We start from the raw sequence: 20027 nt of genomic DNA on the forward strand, positions 1-20027 counted from the left end.
CAGGCTGATATTGACCACTTTTTCCTCACTGAGAAGCTTTAAAAATTATTACATTAATTTCTTTGTTATCAATCTATTCAGGTTTTCTGTTTCTTCTTGGGTTTGTTTTGGTAGTATGTGTATTTCTAGGCATTTGATAATTTCATCTGATTTATTTAAGTAACTGGCATGCAATTGATTATAGTATTCTCTTACAATTTTTTTTCTAAAATTTCTGTGAAGGCAGTAGTGGTGGCTGCTCTCATTCCTGATTTTAGCAAATAGAGTCTTCTTGCCTTTCTTTTTCTTAGTCAGTCTAACTAAAAGTCTGTTAATTTTGTTGGTTTTTTTTTTTCAAGAAAAAAATTTTGGTTTTGTTGAATTTCTCTATTTTTCCCTCTTTTCTAGTTCATTAATTTCTGCTCTAATCTTTATTATCTCCTTACTTCTGGTTCCTTTGGATTTACTATACTCTTCTTTTTCTCATTTCATAAGGTGGAAGTTACAGCTTTGAGGTTTTTCTTTTTTTCAATGTACTCAAATATAAATTTCACTTTAAGTACATGAATCCCATAAATAGTGGTATGTTGTGAGTTAATTTTCATTTGCGTCAAATTATTTCCTAGTTTCCCTGTGATTTCTAATGATGTTCATTATTTCAAATTACATTAATTTCTACATATTTTCAACTTTCCAAATTTCTTTCCATTATTAATTTCTAATTTCACTCTGTTGTGATCACAGAATATACTTTGTATAGTGCCAATCTTAAAAATGTTATTGAAGCTTTTTAATTGCTTACCATATGGCATATATATAATTAGGTCTAGCTGATAGATTCCATCTCATTTAACTTTTGCATACTTATTCTATTATTAAAAGTGGTATATTGAATTTCTTGCTGTTATTTTCTATATATCCCTTAAATTGGCCAGTATAAGTGGGTATCTTTAGTTAAAATCCAAAGCAATCATAAAGCTCACCCTGATTCTTTTCTGTCAGGGACCACACCATTGTACACTCAGTTGCACAGAGTCTGAAAACAGTTTTAGTTGTTTTATATGTTTGTCCAGTTATCTGGTTCTTCAAAGCTGGAGTATATGCCTGATCCCAGTCTGCCCATAATTTTTGTCATTTGGTTTATTTTAGCATATTTTGTAAAATTCTAAAACAAGTTGCTTAGATTCCCCTCTCCCCATGTAAAGTCAAATTGGAATTTGTACTCCTTAGTTTCCTAATAACAACATTATAAGTATTAATTTAGCTAGTATATGAAAAGTGCTTAGAAGAATTAAGCAGTACATAAGAAGTATTAAATAAGTTGTATCACTGGTGTTGTTATAATGAACCACAATGCCCTCTCCACAAAGTCAATGGCTCCCACATTTTCATTTCTTTACCTCCTACCCTTATCTGTCTCCTTATACTGACTTGGGGGAAGGAAGACTAGGATGATTGTTATAGGTAGTAGAGCTGGCTTAGATGCCTTTTGCAAGCTCTTATGAAGGTATCTGGTCCCAATTGTTGGAGTTTCTTCTTATGACATATAATGACTCTTTGTCCTCACCTGTGAGTCCCATCAGTTTATAGTAGGCAAACAAGACAAATCTAACTCAATATCTTACTTTTCTTGTATTTGCATGCATTTTCATACAAGCTTCTACTTAGAAATAGAGATGTAGAGGGATGCCTGGGTGGGTCAGTCGGTTAAGCATCTGCCTTTGGCTCAAATCACGATCCCACGGTCCTGGGATGAAGTTCTGCATCGGGCTCCTTGCTCAGCAGGGAGCCTGCTTTTCCCTCTGCTTTTGCCCCTCTTTCTGCTTGTGTCTCTTTCTGTCAAAATAAATAAATCTTTAAAAATCTTTTTTACAAAAAGAAAAAGAAATGGAGCTCAGTCAAGCATCCAACTCTTGGCTTCAGCTTAGGTGGGCTCAGGTCATGATCTCAGTGTTGTGACATAGAGCCCTATAGTTCTGTACTCAGCAGGGAGTCTCCTTGGGATTCTCTCCTTCTCCCTATGCCCCTCCTCCTCCCGCTCTCTTTCTCTCTCTCTCTCAAATAGTAAATAAATCTTTAAAAAGGAAAGGGAGATGTATTCCGTGAAATGTTCAGAAGATCAACAAAAGAAGTTCCTATCTAGTAAGATTGTTGGAGGATGAAATAAAATAATTCAGGACAGTGATATGATCGTATTTGTTGCTTGGAATCATCATTCTATTGGAAAGTAGCAAGATGTAAGGCAAAGAGATCAGTAAATATTGTGGTTGTCCTGGAGTTTGTGGCTGTTTGCATTAGGGGAGTGGCAGTAGAGGTATAATGGAAACTGGAAGGATTCCTGAGATCTTTAGGAGGTAATCATTGGGACCTGTCATTTATTGGAGCACTTGGTATTTTTCAGTCATGTACTAAATTCTTTATATAAATTATATCATTTAATCCCAACAACTCGGGTGCCTCAGTGGGTTAAGCCGCTGCCTTCGGCTCAGGTCATGATCTCAGGGTTCTGGGATCGAGTCCCACATCAGGCTCTCTGCTCAGCAGGGAGCCTGCTTCCTCCTCTCTCTCTCTGCCTGCCTCTCTGCCTACTTGTGATCTCTCTCTGTCAAATAAATAAATAAAATCTTTAAAAAAAATAATAATCCCAAAAACTCTATGAAGCATTAGCCTCATTTTGTAGATGAGACACAGGGAAGTTTTAATATCTGAATTTTAGATCCAAGTTATACAACATGTAGATAAATTCAATTAATTGAAACTCAGATTTGTTCAAAGCTATGCTTCTCAACACAGTGCTAAAATCTTCAGCACTTGGATCCTTCCATGTGTCATGAAAACCAAGAGTCTAACCATCTGCATGAAAAGCTGTTCACAGAGGATCCAGGAATTCCCCTCCCTATCAATAAATCTTATGCCTCTATCACAACTTAACATTTTGTGTTAAGTTTCGCGGGCGAGGTAAACATAACACCAGGCAAGGTGGGCGCAAGGCAAGATTTATTAAAGACACTCTCTGGCGAAGTTTCAGGGCTCAGGAGAAGGGGAGCCAAGAAAGTCACACTGGGAGGAGGTGGGCACCCTTGGGCGAGGTTCCTCAACTCCTGAAAGGGGAGTAGAGGAAGTCACACTGGGAGTTGGCGGGGATCTTTTACCGGGCCAAGGCAGGGCATGGGCTCACATCCATATTTGGTGATCGGAAGGTATGGGATGAGGGCTCCTGATACTCCTGTTTCCTGCATAGGTATTGGGTTACCTATGGAGCCATGACCTGGGCATACACCCTTTTGGCTGGAGAGTCTAGGGTTAAGGAAGGGGGTGGGGAGGGGACTGGAAGATGGTGGCCACCGCGGTCATTTCTATTGTTCCTCCTGCATTCCTGGAACTGCCGACCCAACATTTTGTAATAACTGCGACAACAATGCTTCACTCTTCTTAAGACCTCTTCCCTTTCTTTTAAGTATTTTCTGGAATCATTTATATCAAAATTGTTAATGGCAACTTTTCATTCATAATGAGCTACAGTTTTTCTAAAAACAAGTTTTAAGAACACATTCCTCTTTGCAAAGGAAACAGTCAACAAAACTAAAAGGCAACCTATGGAATGGGAGAAGATATTTGCAAATGTTTTATCAGATAAAAGGCTAGTGTCCAAAATCTATAAAGAACTTACCAAACTCAACACCCCAAAACCCCCAAATAATCCAGTCCAGAAATGGTCAGAAGACATGAACGGACATTTCTCCAAAGAAGACATACACATAGCCACCAAACATGTGAAAAAATGCTCAGTGTCACTTGGCATCAGGTAAATACAAATCAAAACCACAATGAGAAACCCCCTCATATCTGTCAGAATGGCTAAAGTTAACAACTCAGGAAACAATAGATGTTGGTGAGGATGCAGAGAAAGGGGATCCCTCTTGCACCTTGATGGGAATGCAAACTGGTGCAGTCACTTGGGAAAACAGTATAGAAGTTCCTCAAAAACTAAAAAATAGAGCTGCCCTATGACCCAGCAATGACACTATTAGGTATTTATCCAAGAGATACAAACATTGTGACTCGAAGGGGCACCTTCATCCTCATGTTTATAGCAGCAATGTCCACAATAGCCAAAATGTGGGAAAAGTCCCCTGATAGATGAATGGATAAAGGAGATTTGCTATCTTTATCCATTCTATGTAGATATAGACAAAGATATAGATATATTTATCTATTATATATATGCATTTATCTATTTATATATGTATTGACATCTATCTATTGTATATATGTAATATATATATGCCAATATACATTGTATATATACAGAATGGATAAAGATACCACATATATAATATATACATTACCAATATTCATATATATATACACACACCATATATATAATAGAATATTACTCAGCCATCAAAAAGAATGAAATCTTGCCATTTACAATGACATGGATAGAACTAAAGGGTATTATGCTAAGCAAATAAGTCAGTCAGAAAAAGATAAATACCATATGATTTCACTCATATGAGAAATTTAAGAAACAAAACAGATGAACATAGAGGAAGGGAAAAAAAATAAAATCGGTAAGAACAGAGGGAGACAAACCATAAGAGGCACTTAACTATACAGAGCAAACTGAGTGTTACTGGAGGGGAGGTAGGAGGGGATGGGGTAACTGGGGTGATAGTCATTAAGGAGACCACCTGAAGTAATGAGCACTGGATGTTTTATGCAACTCATGAACCACTGAATTCTACCTCTGAAACTAATAATACAGTATATGTTAATTAAATTGAATTAAATAAATATTAAAAAAAAATCAAAGGGAAAAAAGAACACATCCCTCTTTCTGTTGTATATATTTCAAACTAACATATCACCCAAACTAATTCACTTAGATTAGTACGAAAATCCTTAGCAACAAAAAATTTGGTAATGTGACCAGTTTCTGTTAGTCTTAATTCCTCAGTGTGGCTGAATGAGGTCTAAGAAAACATTAATAAGATGACAGTGTCTGGGAGAAATAAAAAACTCTTTGATTCTTAATAAGAGTATGGAGGAAAGGGAAGATCTCTTGCAAATAGGAACTAAAGAAACTGCATAGTATAAACAGAGAGAGAGAGCTTGATACTGAGATCAAACCAGTAAAGTTTTACGACTGATTTTTGAGATCTGAAATTCTAGGGGCAAAGTGCTGTTGGGTTATGGTCTCAGTAGTTCACCTAACCAAAGGGCTTCACATGCTTAGGAGCTCCTCAGAAGAGTAGTAGCCTCCAGCTGCCCTGTATGTTTTAAACTTCCAAAAATGTGTCTGCCTGGAGGGTCTATATTTATCTTATGACTCAGCAGAAGAAACAGGTGGCTGGGTCATTTTTCCCTCCTATCTTGAGTCTTTTTTCCGAATGTACTGATTGTTACTATATTTCTGATTAAAGAAGAATATAATAAATTGATGGAAAAATGGAAGAGTAGGAAATTATCAGAACAAAAGTGAAAAACCACAATCTCAATCATTACTTACTTTCCTAATTTACCCCACCCCCTCTACTTTGATTTCAAGAAATGAACAGCAAGGCAAATGGTGGCTATTGGTGAGTGGGGGAGGGTGTTAGTGGAGGGAAAACTGCTACCTTTTTTGTTGTAGCTTAGAAGAGGATGTGCAATCCTCTCAACACAACCACTAAAGTAACAGTGGTTAACATGACTATGGGAAGATGCAGCCCTTCTCTGGTAATCAGAGAAAGGCAAATTCCAGCCACAGGGAGAAGGGTGTCACTTTTGACCTCCGGAATTAGCAGTGATGAAAATGAGTGACAGGGCCTGGTGTGGTGGGGAGGTGGGAGGTTGGTATGCCATTGCACTTCTACAGCACAGCTGGTGGGAGGGGAAAGTGGGGGCCAGAGTTGGAGGATGACATAATCCTCACGTGACCAGCAGCTGCTGCGAAGTCCTTATATTCCGGGGTTCTTCCTCCTCTGGGTACCAGCTCCTTACTGTCCTGTAGGCGTTCCTGCTTGTGGCCAAGAGAAAGAGGACTTAAATTCATTAAATCTCAGAAGGTTGGTTTGAGGAAACTGCTGGGACGCCTCGGGTGGTAGTGGCTGAATCTAGCGACAGGAATAGGTCCAGGCTCACTTTGCCCAAATCCCTGCAAACTCCTTGGGAGATGATTGTTATTTATTTATTTGTTTGAAAGGACGGTGGGGAGTAGGTGGAAGTCTCCGGAGAGACACCTACAGATAGAGTGTTAGTTTAGAAATAATCGGCTTCTCTGGGATTGGCACGCTTTCCGTTTATCCTCCTCTTCCTCCAATTCCGTTGAGGAAATGAGGTGTGGGCTGTTGTGTGGGGAATGGCTAGAATCCTGTGGTGGAGGCAGAAATTTAGACTAATTTGAAAATATTTCCTCTCATTCAGTGGCTGCCTGTGGGTCCTGCAGTGGGGGGTGGGGGTGGCGAGGGGACAGCAGCCCTCGCAATGGCTAGGCCAAAAGGGTGAGGGGTTGGGGGTGGAGGCAGGGATCCAGGAAGAAGGGATAAGGATAGGAGGAGGAACTAGGAGGTAGGAAATTTTGGACAACGACGGTTGTGAGGATCCCGGGCTCAAGATAATGAGTGTCTTGTCTCTCGGACTGGTGGATCCACAGAGAGAGCTCCTTTCTCCCCGCTCCCTTCCTTTCTGTCTGCAGGTCCAAGGGTCTGTGTTCACAGACATCTCGAGGCAAGAAGAAGAGAAACTATCCCGAATCCTCACAGGTCAGTGCGAGGGAGGCACTCAGCCCGGGTCTCTGAGGGTGGAAATTGGGAAGGGCTAGAGCTGGGTAAAATTTGCCGCCTCACAGCTTAACTACTGGTCTGCTCCCTTTCTCCCGGGCCCGTCAGAGAGGCCATTAGCCTTGTCTGCTGGGGAAATGGTGGGTTGCAGAGGGAGGAGAAAAGAGGCGGAGTTGGAGTGCGGGAGGAAGGGGCGGTATCTCAAACTTCAATGGGCTGGACCTGTGTGGCAGCGGGTGGGAGATTAGGTATCTTGCTTTAAAGAGAAACTGACAAACCTGAATCAAAAGAAATGAAGCAATTCGCTCTACATTTTCTCCCCGGGCTTAAGCTGGAAACAACATCATGCAAAAACCCTGCAAAGAAAATGAAGGAAAGCCCAAGTACAGCGTGCCAAAGAGAGAGGAAGAACGCCCCTATGGAGAATTTGAACGCCAGCAAACAGAGGGGAATTTTAGGCAAAGGCTGCTTCAGTCCCTCGAGGAATTTAAAGAGGACATAGACTATAGGCACTTTAAAGATGAAGAAATGACGAGGGAGGGAGATGAGATGGAAAGGTGTTTGGAAGAGATAAGGGGTCTGAGAAAGAAATTTAGGGCTCTGCATTCTAACCATAGGCATTCCCTGGACCGTCCCTATCCCATTTAATGCATTTCTCCCCTGAATTCAACTATTTTCTGTTACTAATATTACCACCATTGGCGTCTTTTTGTCTGCATTTTCTTGCTAGATATTGCTACCTTTTTACTCCTATCCTCCAGTGTTCCTTTGATTTGCATATGACTCCTGTTACCAACGTCTCATCTTTTGACCCAATCGCACTCATTTAATGAGGATGTTTTATTCATTTGCATGGGAAGATGCTTATTTATATTGTAAAGTAAAAATAATAAGTTGCAAAACAGTGTGTGTATATGTGTATATATATATACACATATGTGTACATTTATATATGACAAAATGCAAAAGAAAAAGTATGAATTATTATACACCAAAAGGTTAACAGTGAACCTCTGTGTGATTTGTACTTCTTTTTTGACTATCGGCATCTTCTCGTTTTCCACAAAATGAATATATATGTGTGTGTATGTGTGTGTATTGTGTCACAAAAAACTAAAATAAACAGACACAAAAACCTTGTCAATCACCTTTGAAGGACAGTAAAACACTTAATAAACTTCTGACAACAGAACTATAAAAAGGAAATGTAAACTTCAAATTACCTCTGGATCTTTTAGCCAGAGGAATAAAATGGCAATTATTACAGATATACTTGCTTTAAGACTCAGTCTTTTTTACAGGGAAAACATTTGGCTCACAGGGCTGCTGTGAGGAAGAAATGAGGTGACTCTGAGCTGCGCTTGGTGGACTCTTGTTCCCACCTGTGCATATAGAACCCCAACCTGCTGCAGAGTATCAGTTATTTGAGGGCGGGCCCTGACACAACTCACCTGTGGTCAGGAACAAGTCCATTAGTAGGCAAGGCAGTGGGGGCTTCATGCCAGTATTTGTTGAGCCCTGCCCTCCTCTTCCCCTGGGTTCTGTCCCCTGGTTTCTCCCCTGCTGGGCACCTGCTGCCTCTTTTGCTGGGACCATTGTTCTCTGCTGGCCCTCACTGTTCCTGGTGCACTGGGGTCCGCCCAGGTGCCAAAACTCACTCACTTTTCTGGAGTCCCTAGTGGGCTGAACCCCTCACTCTGTATTCTGAAGCCTCTCTGCTTCATGGGGACCCTTCACACAGGTGAGACTGCTTGGGCCACAATGCCTTGCAGGGTTCCTAGCAAGACAGCCTCTTTTGTTTTCAATCCCAGGACCCCTCCTCTGTGTTAGGGGTCGGACATGATGAAGCCGTTTTTGGAGTTGGACCAAGGTACAAGTTAGAATTTAAAAAAACCCTGCAGTTAGAATTAAAAAAACCCCTGCAGTTAGAGTTGCCTTAGGTCTAAGGACTAAGGTTTTGTCTTCCTCCTCTTGAGATGATCTCTTCCTGAAGGTTCCTTGCAGGCCTGCCCTGCTGGGTCAGAAGACTCTCAGGGGACAGGTATAAATTGCACAAAACAATGCAGAAAATAGATCTAAGAAAGCTATCCCCATCTTTCTATTACTTTCCTTCCTGAAACATGGAAAAATTTTGTAAGACTAATATATATATATATAATATATATAACATTATATATAAACATATACATATATGTCTATATATGTATATGTACTTTTTAGTGTACATATGTACAATATGTATTGTACATATATTTAGTGCAAATGTGTGTGTATATATAAATATATATATGTTTAGTCTTACAAAAACACATATATACACACACATAGCTATACTTATATATATTATACACATACATATATATATGTGTGTATATATATACATATAGGTATATATATATATATATATATATATATATATATATATATTTAAACATTATTTCCTAATTGGACTTCTTGCATTTTGCATCTCAAAGTAAATACCGTATCATGTATTTCATTATACTTCTTTTGATTAGTGACATATATAGTGGATATGTAATAAATTTTTACTTAAAATCTAGTGTTCTTGGCCCAGTTTTACTTCTGTTTGCATAAAATGGCAATAATCTATTTCACTGCAAACTATAATTTGCATTTTCAAGTAGGACCCAACAGGAAAGGGATTATTTCTCATATTCAGTCTATAAAATTATTGTAACATTGCATAACTGATTTCTCAAATAACTCTTTACATTATAATCATCTGGAGTACTTGCTAAAAATGCAAAATTTGGACACATGTCCCCATACACACTGATACTCTTACTCTGAATCAGAATCTCTGCATTTTGCCCTGGCCCTCCATTTGGGGTCTCCTATGATATCATGGTCTCCATTATTGCTTCATATAATCTCATCATAGACCCTGTTTCAGCTAAGCAGTGCAGAAGTCTCCTTATAATCAAAGAGTCAAATGGTTTACAATTCATAACTTAGGGCTCCTGAAAGTCAAAATGGTGGTTATCATAGCCTAAAAATTGTGTATCTAACAAGTAAGTCTATGTGAACAATAAACATTATTCAGCCTCAGTAGGAGATGAAAAATCAAATGGAAAATAAAATTTAAAAATTTCCTATCAAATAGACAAATGTTTGCTTACAATACTCAGTTTTGTTGAGGATGTAGGCATTCTCATACTTGTTGAGAGAGTAAATTGCTACATCCATTTTTTTTTTGCTTCTATTCACAGTAAGTACCAAATGCTGTATATATTGCATATACCATGATGCAATATTTCTACAGTTTGGAATGTGTCCTAAGGAAATAATCATAGTAGTGAGCAAATGTTTAGCTATAAACAATTTTTATTTAAGGATTTCACATATTTATAAGGATTTTTTTAAACCTAAGAATCAAGTACATGTGCTATCCAATCAGAAGGAAATGAACATAGATTCCTATTCACCACATACACAAAAATACACCCCGGGTGGACTAAAGATGAAAACGAAGAACAAGGAGCCCCTGGCTGGCTCAGCTGGTGGAACATATGACTCTGAGCTCAGGGTTGTAAGTTTGAGTACCACAATGGGTGTAGAGATTACTTAGAAACAAAATCTTTTAAAAAGAGAGAAAGTATGTAAATGTGAAGAACAAGAATAAAATATTGCAATGAAAATTAACTAAAAACATGTATAGTCTTGTGATGTCATTATCTTCTTAAGCATGAAAAAAATCCAGAAATTATAAAGAAAAAAAATATAAAATGTGCAAAGAGAAGAAACAGCCTGTGAAGAAATATTTTCAATATCATGACAAATAGTGGGAAAATATCTCTATAACCCCAATAGACTTTACAGATGGAAAAAAAAAAGATAAACAAACCAGTAAAAATTTGTATATACCATATGACCCAGCACTTCCACTGCTTTGTATTACCATAGAGATATATGTACACATATGCGTGGGAAAGCATAGATGGATGTTTACTGTCATTGTAAGTGCCAATATATTAGAAATAGCCTAGGTCATTAAAAGGGAAAGGTCAAATAAAAAGTTGTCTATCTATGCTAAGAAAACTACACAAGAGTTAAAACGAATGAGATTCTTATATTAAAGCATCAATATAGGAATATTTTTAAGTAAAGACATAAAGCATCTTGGGGTGCCTGCATGGTTCAGTCAGTTAAGAATCTCCCTAAGGCTCAGGTCATGATCTCAAGGTCCTGGAATCAAGCCCCATGTTGGGTTTCTTGCTCAGCAGGGAGTCTGCTTCTCCCTCTGTCCCTCCCTCCCAGCTCCTGCTCTCTTTCTCTCTCAAATAAATAAATAAAATCTTTAAGAAAAGACGTCATGTATCTTTATGTTTCTATTGTCACAAATAATATCGTCATAAATAATTAATTACCTGGTTCATACTGCTTTAACCATACCTCTAATTTCAATCTCCTCCCTATAACACTTCTCAGTTTGATGGATATCCATCTAGAAATTTATGTATTTCTGTTTTTCATTTTAATTACATATTATAATACTACATTGTGACTTTCAGGAACCCTTAATTAGGAATCATAAACCATTATAAGGAGACTTCTGCACAACTCAGCTGAAACAGGATGAATGGTGAGTGTGCATATTAACATAGCTTTATAATTATTGTTTTGTGCATTTGTCTTTTAAGTCATATAGGAAAAAAAGAGTTATAAATCAAATATGAAAAACTACTTGCTTTTATATTTACCTATGTAGCTACCTTTACTGTTGTCCTTTATTTCTTTATATGACTTTGAGTTACTTGTATTGTTTCTCTTCTTCTCAGCATGGAAGTCCTATAGGACTTTCCAGAGGTCCACAAATATAAATACAAATGAATCTATTTTCTATAGTATGAATGTACTGTATGTTATTAAAATTGTTCCCCATCACTCAACATGTATTTCTATACTTTGCCCACTAAAAACAATGCTGTCTGCAACTAAAATGTTTGCACATATATTCAAATTACTGGTGATTGTATTTCTACAGAATAGATTCTGAAAAGTAAGATTGCTTGATCAAAAAGTATGTGATCTCTTAGATTTTCCAAGTTCCCTTGCACATATGTTGGGGTCCCAACGTAATATCTTATATTACCAAACGTAATATAAGACACTTCTAAAACAATGCTCGGTAATCTTTCCATCTCCTTTCAGTGATCTTGGAAACCATGTGTACCATCTGGAACACATGACTGTGAGAGGAATGCAGGCTAGATACCTGAATAATCAATAGAGCAGAGCCATGCAGGAAAACCAATAACTCTCATTAAACTATGATGTGAATGAGTAATAAACTGCTTAAAATTCACTGAGATAGTCTATTTCATCTTAATATACTGTTTTACCCACACCTCCAATTTCAATCCCCTTCCCACAATTAAACACACTAGTTTGATGGATATCCATCTAGAAATTTATATATTTCTGTTTTGCATTTTAACTAAATATTGTAAAATTACATCTATTGCCCTGTTGTTTTTATGCAACAATATTCCTGGAGGTGTGTCAGTATAAGAATCTTATTCCTTTTATTTATTGTGTAGTTTCCTTGATATAGATAGACCACAGTTTATTTAACATTTCCATTTTTTTAAAGATTTTATTTATTTGACAGACAGAGATCACAAGTAGGCAGAGAGGCAGGCAGAGAGAGAGAGGAAGGGAAGCAGGCTCCCTGCTGAGCAGAGAGCCCGATTCGATTTGGGGCTTGATCCCAGAACCCTGAGACCATGACCTGAGCCAAAGGCAGAGGCTTAACACACTGAGCCACCCAGGCGCCCTAACATTTCCATTTTGATGACTTGAGCTATTTCCAATACTTTGGTTCTTACAAGCAATGTCATAATAAACATTTATCTATGCTTTCCTGTGCACCTGTGTGCATATATCTCCATGGTAATATTAAGTAGTGAGAGTGCTGGATCATGTGATATGTACATATTTTTGTTGGTTTGTTTATTTACCACAAAGCATACCATAAACATATCAATCACCTCCAAAGTCCTGATGAATATTGATGCAAAAATCCTCAACAAGGGCTGCCTGGGTGGCTCAGTAGTTAAGCCTCTGGCCTCAGCTTAGGTCATGATCCCAGGGCCCTGACTCTGGTCATGATCCTGGCTCTCTGCTCAGCAGGAACTCTGCTTCTCCCTCTCCCACTCCCCCTGCTCGCATTCCCTCTCTCACTATCTCTCTGTCAAATAAATAAATAAAATCTTAAAAGAAAAATCCTCAACAAAATACTAGCAAACTAAGCCAGCAGAAGGATTTTATATCCTGATGAACTGGGGTTTACCCACAAAATTCAAGGGTTATTCAACATATGAAAATCAATGTCAAAATCTTATATTAATATAGGAAAAGGAAAAACACATTATCGTCTCAATTGATAGAGAAAAAAAAAGCATTTGTCAAACTCCAATACCCTTTCATAATAAAAACACTCAACAAACTAGGAATATAAGCAGATTGTTTCAACATAATAAGGGGCATTTATGAAAAACTCAATGCTAGATCATACTCTATAGTGAACAATTGAAAACTTTCCATGTGAGATCACAAATAAGACAAGGATCTTTGCTTCCATCAGTTTAGTTCTGAAAGTTCCAGCTAGAGAAATTAAGCAAGAAAAAAAATTGAATCCAGATTGGAACAAAAGAAGCAAAATTATTTTTATTTGCCAATGGCATTATCCTGTATATAGAAAATGCTAAAGAATATGTAAGAAGTCTACTAAGACTAATAAATGAACTTGGCAAATTGCCAGATACAAAATCAGCTCTTCCAAATTGGTTGTATTTCTATACACTAGGAATGAGCAATCAAAAAATGAAATTAAGAAAACAATTCTATGTACAAAAGCACAAAACAGAATACAATACTTAAGAATAAATTTAAGGTATCTCAAGATCTGTACACTGAAAATTACAGAATTGCTGAAAGTAATTAATAAGACCTAAATAAATGCAGAGATGTTCCATGTTCATGGATTGGAAGACTCAATATTTGTTAAGACGACAATAATTCCCAAAGCAATGAAAGAATTGAATGCAATTCCTATCAAAATAAGAAGTCTATTTTTGAGAAATAGAAAAGCTGAGAGTAAAATTAATATGGAATTGTGAGAAATCCCAAATAAATAAAAAATGCTGAAAGTAAGAAGACTCACACTTTCTTATTTTAAAAGCCTACAAATTTATAGTAAAACCATGTACTTCTGGCATAAGAATAGACATGTAGATCAATGGAATCGAACTGAGAGTCTAGAAATAAACCCATATATCTATTGTCAATTGAGTTTGAGCAAGGATGACAAGTCCTTTCAATGGGAGACAGAATAAGCTCTTCAACAAATGGTGATGAGACAACTGAAAATCCACATGCAGAAGAATGAGATCAAACCCCTGCCTCATGTTATTCCAAAAATAAAACTCAAAATGGAAACAAGCCAAATGCCCATCAACTGATGAGCTGATAAACAAAATGTAATGTATTCATATAATGGAATACTATTCCACCCTAAAAAGGAATGAAAGACTGATAACATGCTACAAGGTTCAAGGATGAACCTTAAAAAAAAAAATATGCTAAGTAAAAGAGACCACACATGAAAGGTCACATATTGGATGATTCCATTCATATCAAATGTCAAGAATATGTAAATACATAAAGACAAAAAATGAATTAGTTGTTGTCAGGGTTGAAGAGAGAACAGAATGGGTAAATTGGTAAAGGGACTCATTTGTGGGGGTAATAAAAATGTTTTGGAACCAGATAAAAGTGAACAGTTGCGCAACAAAGTGAATATTCTAAATGCCACTGAGTTATAAACTTAAAATAGTTAATTTTATTTTATGTGAATTTCACCTCAATACAAATATTAAACATGTTTTAATTATTAGAAATATTTCCATATTTTGCTCCTAAAAGGCTATACCAATTAACAGTTGCATCAACAATGCATGGGAGTATCTATTCCATCTCATCATAGCCAGGACCATATTAAAAACTTTTTTAACCTGTAGTCTTTTCAGACTAAACCAGTTCATGAAAACTGCTAATTTCTCTAAACTCTTCTTGTCCTATTCCTTGTAGTCCATAATCATCCTCAAAATATGTTCATGTCAATGGGTTTTAACTACTTAGCCAAAATGTCAGCCAAATGTCATTTCCAGTAGGTCAGTTATGTCCTCTTAAACCTAGCTCAGTGCTAGAAATACAGTGATTTCTATTTGTATTTTTTACATTTAGAACCATGGACTTATACCTATGTTGTAGATATAATTCTAACTTTACAGATGAAAAAGCAGTTTCAAAATTTTATGCAATGCCTTTTAACACTGGAGTAGTCAAGCCTGAGATTCTAGCTCCAATTTACCTACTTTTCCATGTGTCCTCCCTATGAATTGATGAGACCTACCTGTCAATATCTATACATTCATGTTATGATGGCCATACTATGTTGTGAATATATAGAGGTTTACTTAATGGTACTCCCTGATGAGGATAAAGATGGCAATGAACTCTTGTCCCTTGGGTTGAGAAGTCTGGGTCCAGATTGTCTGGTGTCCAAGTGAGCATAATATTAGAGCATTATAAAAAAATTATTTAGCTCTTACTGCTGAATTTGAAAGGCTATCTTTATCATATTCTAAAAACCAAGTTGTTCCGAGATCTGTCAACTTCAAATGCTCTTCCTTAGTTATTTTCTCTATTGTCAAGAAGTCACTTTTAAAAATGTATTACTTTGGGGAGCCTGGGTGGCTCAGTGGGTTAAGCCTCTGCCTTCGGCTCAGGTCATGATAAACGTCTGACTTTGGCTCAGGTCATGATCTCAGGGTCCTGGGATTGAACCCTGCGAGCCTTGCATTGGGATCTCTGCTCAGCAAGGAGCCTGCTTCCTCCTCTCTCTCTCTCTATCTCGCCTGCCTCTCTGCCTACTTGTGATCTGTCTGTCAAATAAATAAATAAAATCTTTAAAAAACAATAGATAAAGATAAAAATGTATTACTTTATCTGGCACTACAAGTTCACCTTTATTATTTATTTTCATCAATTTCTTTGCTTCTTATGAGCATTTGTAATTCAGAGGAATTTTTGAACATTTTTAAGTTCCAAAATACACTCTTTGTGATTTAAATTATGAATTTATGCATAATTGACATTTTTACAGTAATTATCCTACATAAGATCTTGGACTCCTATCTTCTAAATAACCAAAAGATGTACTTCTTGCATATTCTCTCAGCATTCCATGATAACAAGGCCGCAAGCTGCTAAACGCTCATATGTAAATAACTCAAAGTTCCTTTTTATTCTGGAGAAGGTGGCGGTTTCTTCTTCACTACATCATCCCCTGAAAAAAAAATTTTTTCTAACAGTACATGTCTCACAGGACCATGGGAGAAAGAAAGAAAATACTGAATAGCAGTGATTTTTATAAGATTTTGTATTTTGAAAAAATTAAACCATTAGATGGTAACAACACATAACAGTGAGGCCAGCAGGTAATTTTTCACATTATTCCAGGAGAGAAGTGACTGGGTGGGGAGGGGTCCTGAACCTGAACCAGGGCAATAACAGACAGTAGGATTGGAAAACAAAAGTGGACAGAGGTGGAAGATAATTAAAATGTTGGGTTCTCAGGAACTGGTTATTGAGGAGATTGAGGGAAGTAAGGGAACAAAAGTGAAGGATAATATCCATGTTTCTGACTTTGGCATTTAAAAGTATGCTGGCATCATTCATTTAAACAGGAAGCATGGTAGTGGCTTAAATGTGTAGTGGTAGAAGAGTTGGAGAGGAAAACTAGTCTTCTTTATTGTTTACCTTTTTGTTTATTGTTTTTTAATTTTTTCCTTTTAAAAAATTTTAATTCCAGTATACTTAACATGCAGTGCTGTATTATTTTTTCTTTACTTTAAATGTTTATTTTAAAGCTATCACATTCTTTTTTTTTAAAGATTTTATTTATTTATTTGTCAGAGAGAGCACAAGCAGACAAAGTGGCAGGCAGAGGCAGAGAGAGAAGCAGGTTCCCCGCTGAGCAAGGAGCCCGATACTGGACGATACTGGACTCGATCCTAGGACTCTGGGATCATGACCTGAGCCGAAGGCAGCAGCTAACCGACTGAGTTGCCCAGGCATCCCTAAATTTTTATTTTAATTCCAGTTAGTTAATTTACAGTGTCATATTAGTTTCAGGTGTATAATATAGTAATTTAACAGTTCCATACATCAACTGGTGCTCATCACAACATAAAGCGTTCTATTAGTTTCAGTTGTGCAATACAGTGATTCAACAATTCTATACATTACTCAGTGTTCATCACAATAAGTGTACTCTTAATCCCCTTCACCTCTTTCACCCACCCACCACCCACCTCTCCTTTGGTAACCATCATTTTGTTTTCTGAAGGGCCTGTTTTTTGGTTTGTCTCTTTTGCCCTTGTTTGTTTTGTTTCTTAAATTCTGCATATGAGGGAGGTGATATGGTGTTTGTCTTTCTCTGACTTATTTCACTTAGAATTATACTTTCTAGCTCCATCCATGTTGTTGCAAATGGCAAGATCTCATTCGGTTTTTTTTTAAAGAATTTATTTATTTATTTGACAGACAGAGATCACAAGCAGGCAGAAAGGCAGGCAGAGAAAGAGAGAGGCAGGCTCCCTGCCGAGCAGAGAGACCGATGTGGGGCTCCATCCCAGGACCCCGGGATCATGACCTGAGCCAAAGGCAGAGGATTAACACACTGAGCCACCCAGGTGCCCCAAGATCTCGTTCGTTTTAATGGCTGAGTAATATTCCGCTGTGTGTGCATGTGCATGTGCATGTGTGGAGGGGTGTACCACATCTTCCTTATCCATTTATCTATTGATGGATACTGCTTCCATAATTTGGCTATTGCAAATAATGCTTCTATAAACATAGGGGCGGATGTATCTTTTCCCACTGGTGTTTCCATTTTCTTTGGGTAAACACCCAGTAGTGGAATTATTGGATCATATGGTAATTTTATTTGTAAAGTTTCAGGAATCTCCATAATGTTTTCCACGGTGGCTCCAACAGTTTGCATTTCCACCAACAGTGCAAGAGGGTTCCCCACATCCTTGCCAACACTTGCTATTTCTTGTGTTGTTGATTTTAGCCATTCAGACAGGTGTGAGGTACTATCTCATTGTGGCTTTGATTTGCATTTCTCGATAATAAGTGATGCTGAGCATCTCTTCGTATGTCTATTATCTGTATGTCTTCTTTGGAGTAATATCTGTTTTTGTCTCCTGCCCATTTTTTTTAAGATTTTATTTATTTTTATTTGACAGGTAGAGATCAAAAGTAGGCAGGGAGGCAGGCAGAGAGAGAGGGAGGAGGAAGCAGGCTCTCCGCTGAGCAGAGAGCCCAATTCGGGACTTGATCCCAGGACCCTGGGATCCTGATCTGAGCCGAAGGCAGAGGCTTTAACCCACTGAGCCACCCAGACGCCCCTCTTCTGCCCATTTTTAAATTGGATTTGGTTTTGTGGTGTTGAATTGTATCAATTCTCTATATATTTTCGATACTAAGCCTTTATCAGATATGTCATTTGCAAATATCTTCTCCCATTCAGTAGGTTTTCTTTTAGTTTTGTTAATTGTTTCCTTTGTTGTGCAGAAGCTTTTCATTTTTATGTAGTCCCAATAGTTTACTTTTGCTTTTACTTTTCTTGCTGCAGGAGATAATATCTAGAAAATTGTTGTCATGGACAATATCAGAGAAATTATTGCTTATGCTCTCTTTTAGAATTTCTGTGGTTTTGAGGTCTTTAATCCATTTTGGGTTTATTTTTGTGTATGGTGTCAGACAGTGGTCCAGTTTTAATCTTTTGAATGTAGCTGTCCAGTTTTCCCAGCACCATTTGTTGAAGAGAGTAATCATGGGTTTATTTCTGGGCTCTCTATTCTGTTCCATTGATCTATGAGTGTATTTTTGTTCCTGTACCATACCATGTTTTGATTACTTCAGCTTGGTAGTATAAATTGAAATCTGGGATTAATCTGAGGATTGTGGTACCTCTAGTTTTTTTCTTCATTTTCAAGATTGCTTTGGCTATTTGAGATCTGTAGCTCCATACAAATTTTAGAATTATTTGTTCTAGTCTGTGAAAAATGCTTTTGGGATTTTGATAGGAATTGCATTGAATCTATAGATTACTTTGGACATTTTTATAATATTTGTTCTTCCAATTCATGAACATGGAATATCCATGTTGTTGCAAATGGTGAGATTTCATTCCTTGTAATAATGGCTGAGTAATATTCCACAGTGTAGTAGAATATTTTCCCACTATGTAGTAAAAATTTTTGCCATCTTTAATTTCTTTCATAAATGTTTTATAGATTTCAGAGTATAGGTCTTTCACCTCCTTGGTTAATTTTATATTCCTGATATATTATTATTTTTGGTGCAATTATAAATGGGATTGTTTTCTTAATTTCTCTTTCTGCTGCTTCATTATTAGTGTATAGAAGTGAAATGGATTTTTATACATTGATTTTGTATCCTGAAACCTTACTGAATTCATTTATTAGTTCTACTAGTTTTTTTGGTGGCATTTTTAGGGTTTTCAATATATATTTATATGTCATCTGCAAATAGTGAAAGTTTTATTTTTTCTTTACCAATTTGGATGCCTTTATTTATTTTCCTTGTCTGATTGCTGTGGCTAGGACTTCCACAATTATGTTGAATGAAAGTGGTGAGAGTGGACATCCTTGTCTTGTTCCTGACCATAAAGGAAAAGCTCTCATTTTTTCCCGATTGAGTATGATGTTCACTGTGGGTTTTTTCACTTATGACATTTATTATGTTGAGGTATGTTCTCTCTAAACCTACTGTCAAAGACTTTTTATCATAAATGGCTATTGTACTTGAAAATGCTTTTTCTACAACTATTGTTGAAATAATTGTATGGTTTTTATAATTTCTCTTATTGATATGATGTATCATATTGATTGATTTTCAAATATTGACCCACCATTATATCCCAGGAAAAAATCCCACTTGATAGTGGTGAATGATTTTTTTAACATATTGGTGGGTTGTGTTTTTTATTGAGGATATTTGCATCTGTATTTATCAGAGATATTGGGTTGCAGTTTCTTTTTTGTGGTGTTTTTATCTTGTGTTGGTACCATGGTTATGCTGGCCTCATAGAATGAATTTGGAAGCTTTCCTCACTCTTCCATTTTTTAAAAAGTTTTGAGAAGAATAGATATTAACTATTCTTTA

At 37.0% G+C, this 20027-nt stretch overlaps 2 protein-coding genes across 3 annotated transcripts in view; both read left to right on the plus strand.

Annotated features, from left to right (window-relative positions):
* Window positions 1-6006: 6006 nt before the first annotated feature.
* The window catches only part of TCEAL9 (transcription elongation factor A like 9), a 47555-nt gene continuing 33534 nt past the window's right edge, over window positions 6007-20027 (plus strand). For both annotated transcript variants that reach the window (XM_059386164.1, XM_059386165.1), the window contains exons 1-3: window positions 6007-6029; window positions 6659-6725; window positions 11276-11346. The gene's annotated coding sequence lies outside the window, so the exon portion shown is untranslated. The remainder of the gene's footprint in view (window positions 6030-6658; window positions 6726-11275; window positions 11347-20027) is intronic.
* On the plus strand, window positions 6013-8052 carry TCEAL7 (transcription elongation factor A like 7). The gene is made up of 3 exons (XM_059386168.1): window positions 6013-6029; window positions 6659-6725; window positions 7075-8052. Exon 3 carries the CDS (start codon window positions 7089-7091, stop codon window positions 7389-7391), a length of 303 nt encoding a protein of 100 aa, XP_059242151.1. The 5' UTR covers window positions 6013-6029; window positions 6659-6725; window positions 7075-7088; the 3' UTR covers window positions 7392-8052.

Source organism: Mustela nigripes, chromosome X (genome assembly GCF_022355385.1).
Source record: "Mustela nigripes isolate SB6536 chromosome X, MUSNIG.SB6536, whole genome shotgun sequence".
NCBI classification, from domain to species: Eukaryota; Metazoa; Chordata; class Mammalia; order Carnivora; family Mustelidae; genus Mustela; species Mustela nigripes.

Excerpts from the sequence above, each read along its gene's own strand:
- TCEAL7 (XM_059386168.1), top strand. The coding sequence starts at position 7,089 with ATGCAAAAACCCTGCAAAGAAAATGAAGGAAAGCCCAAGTACAGCGTG.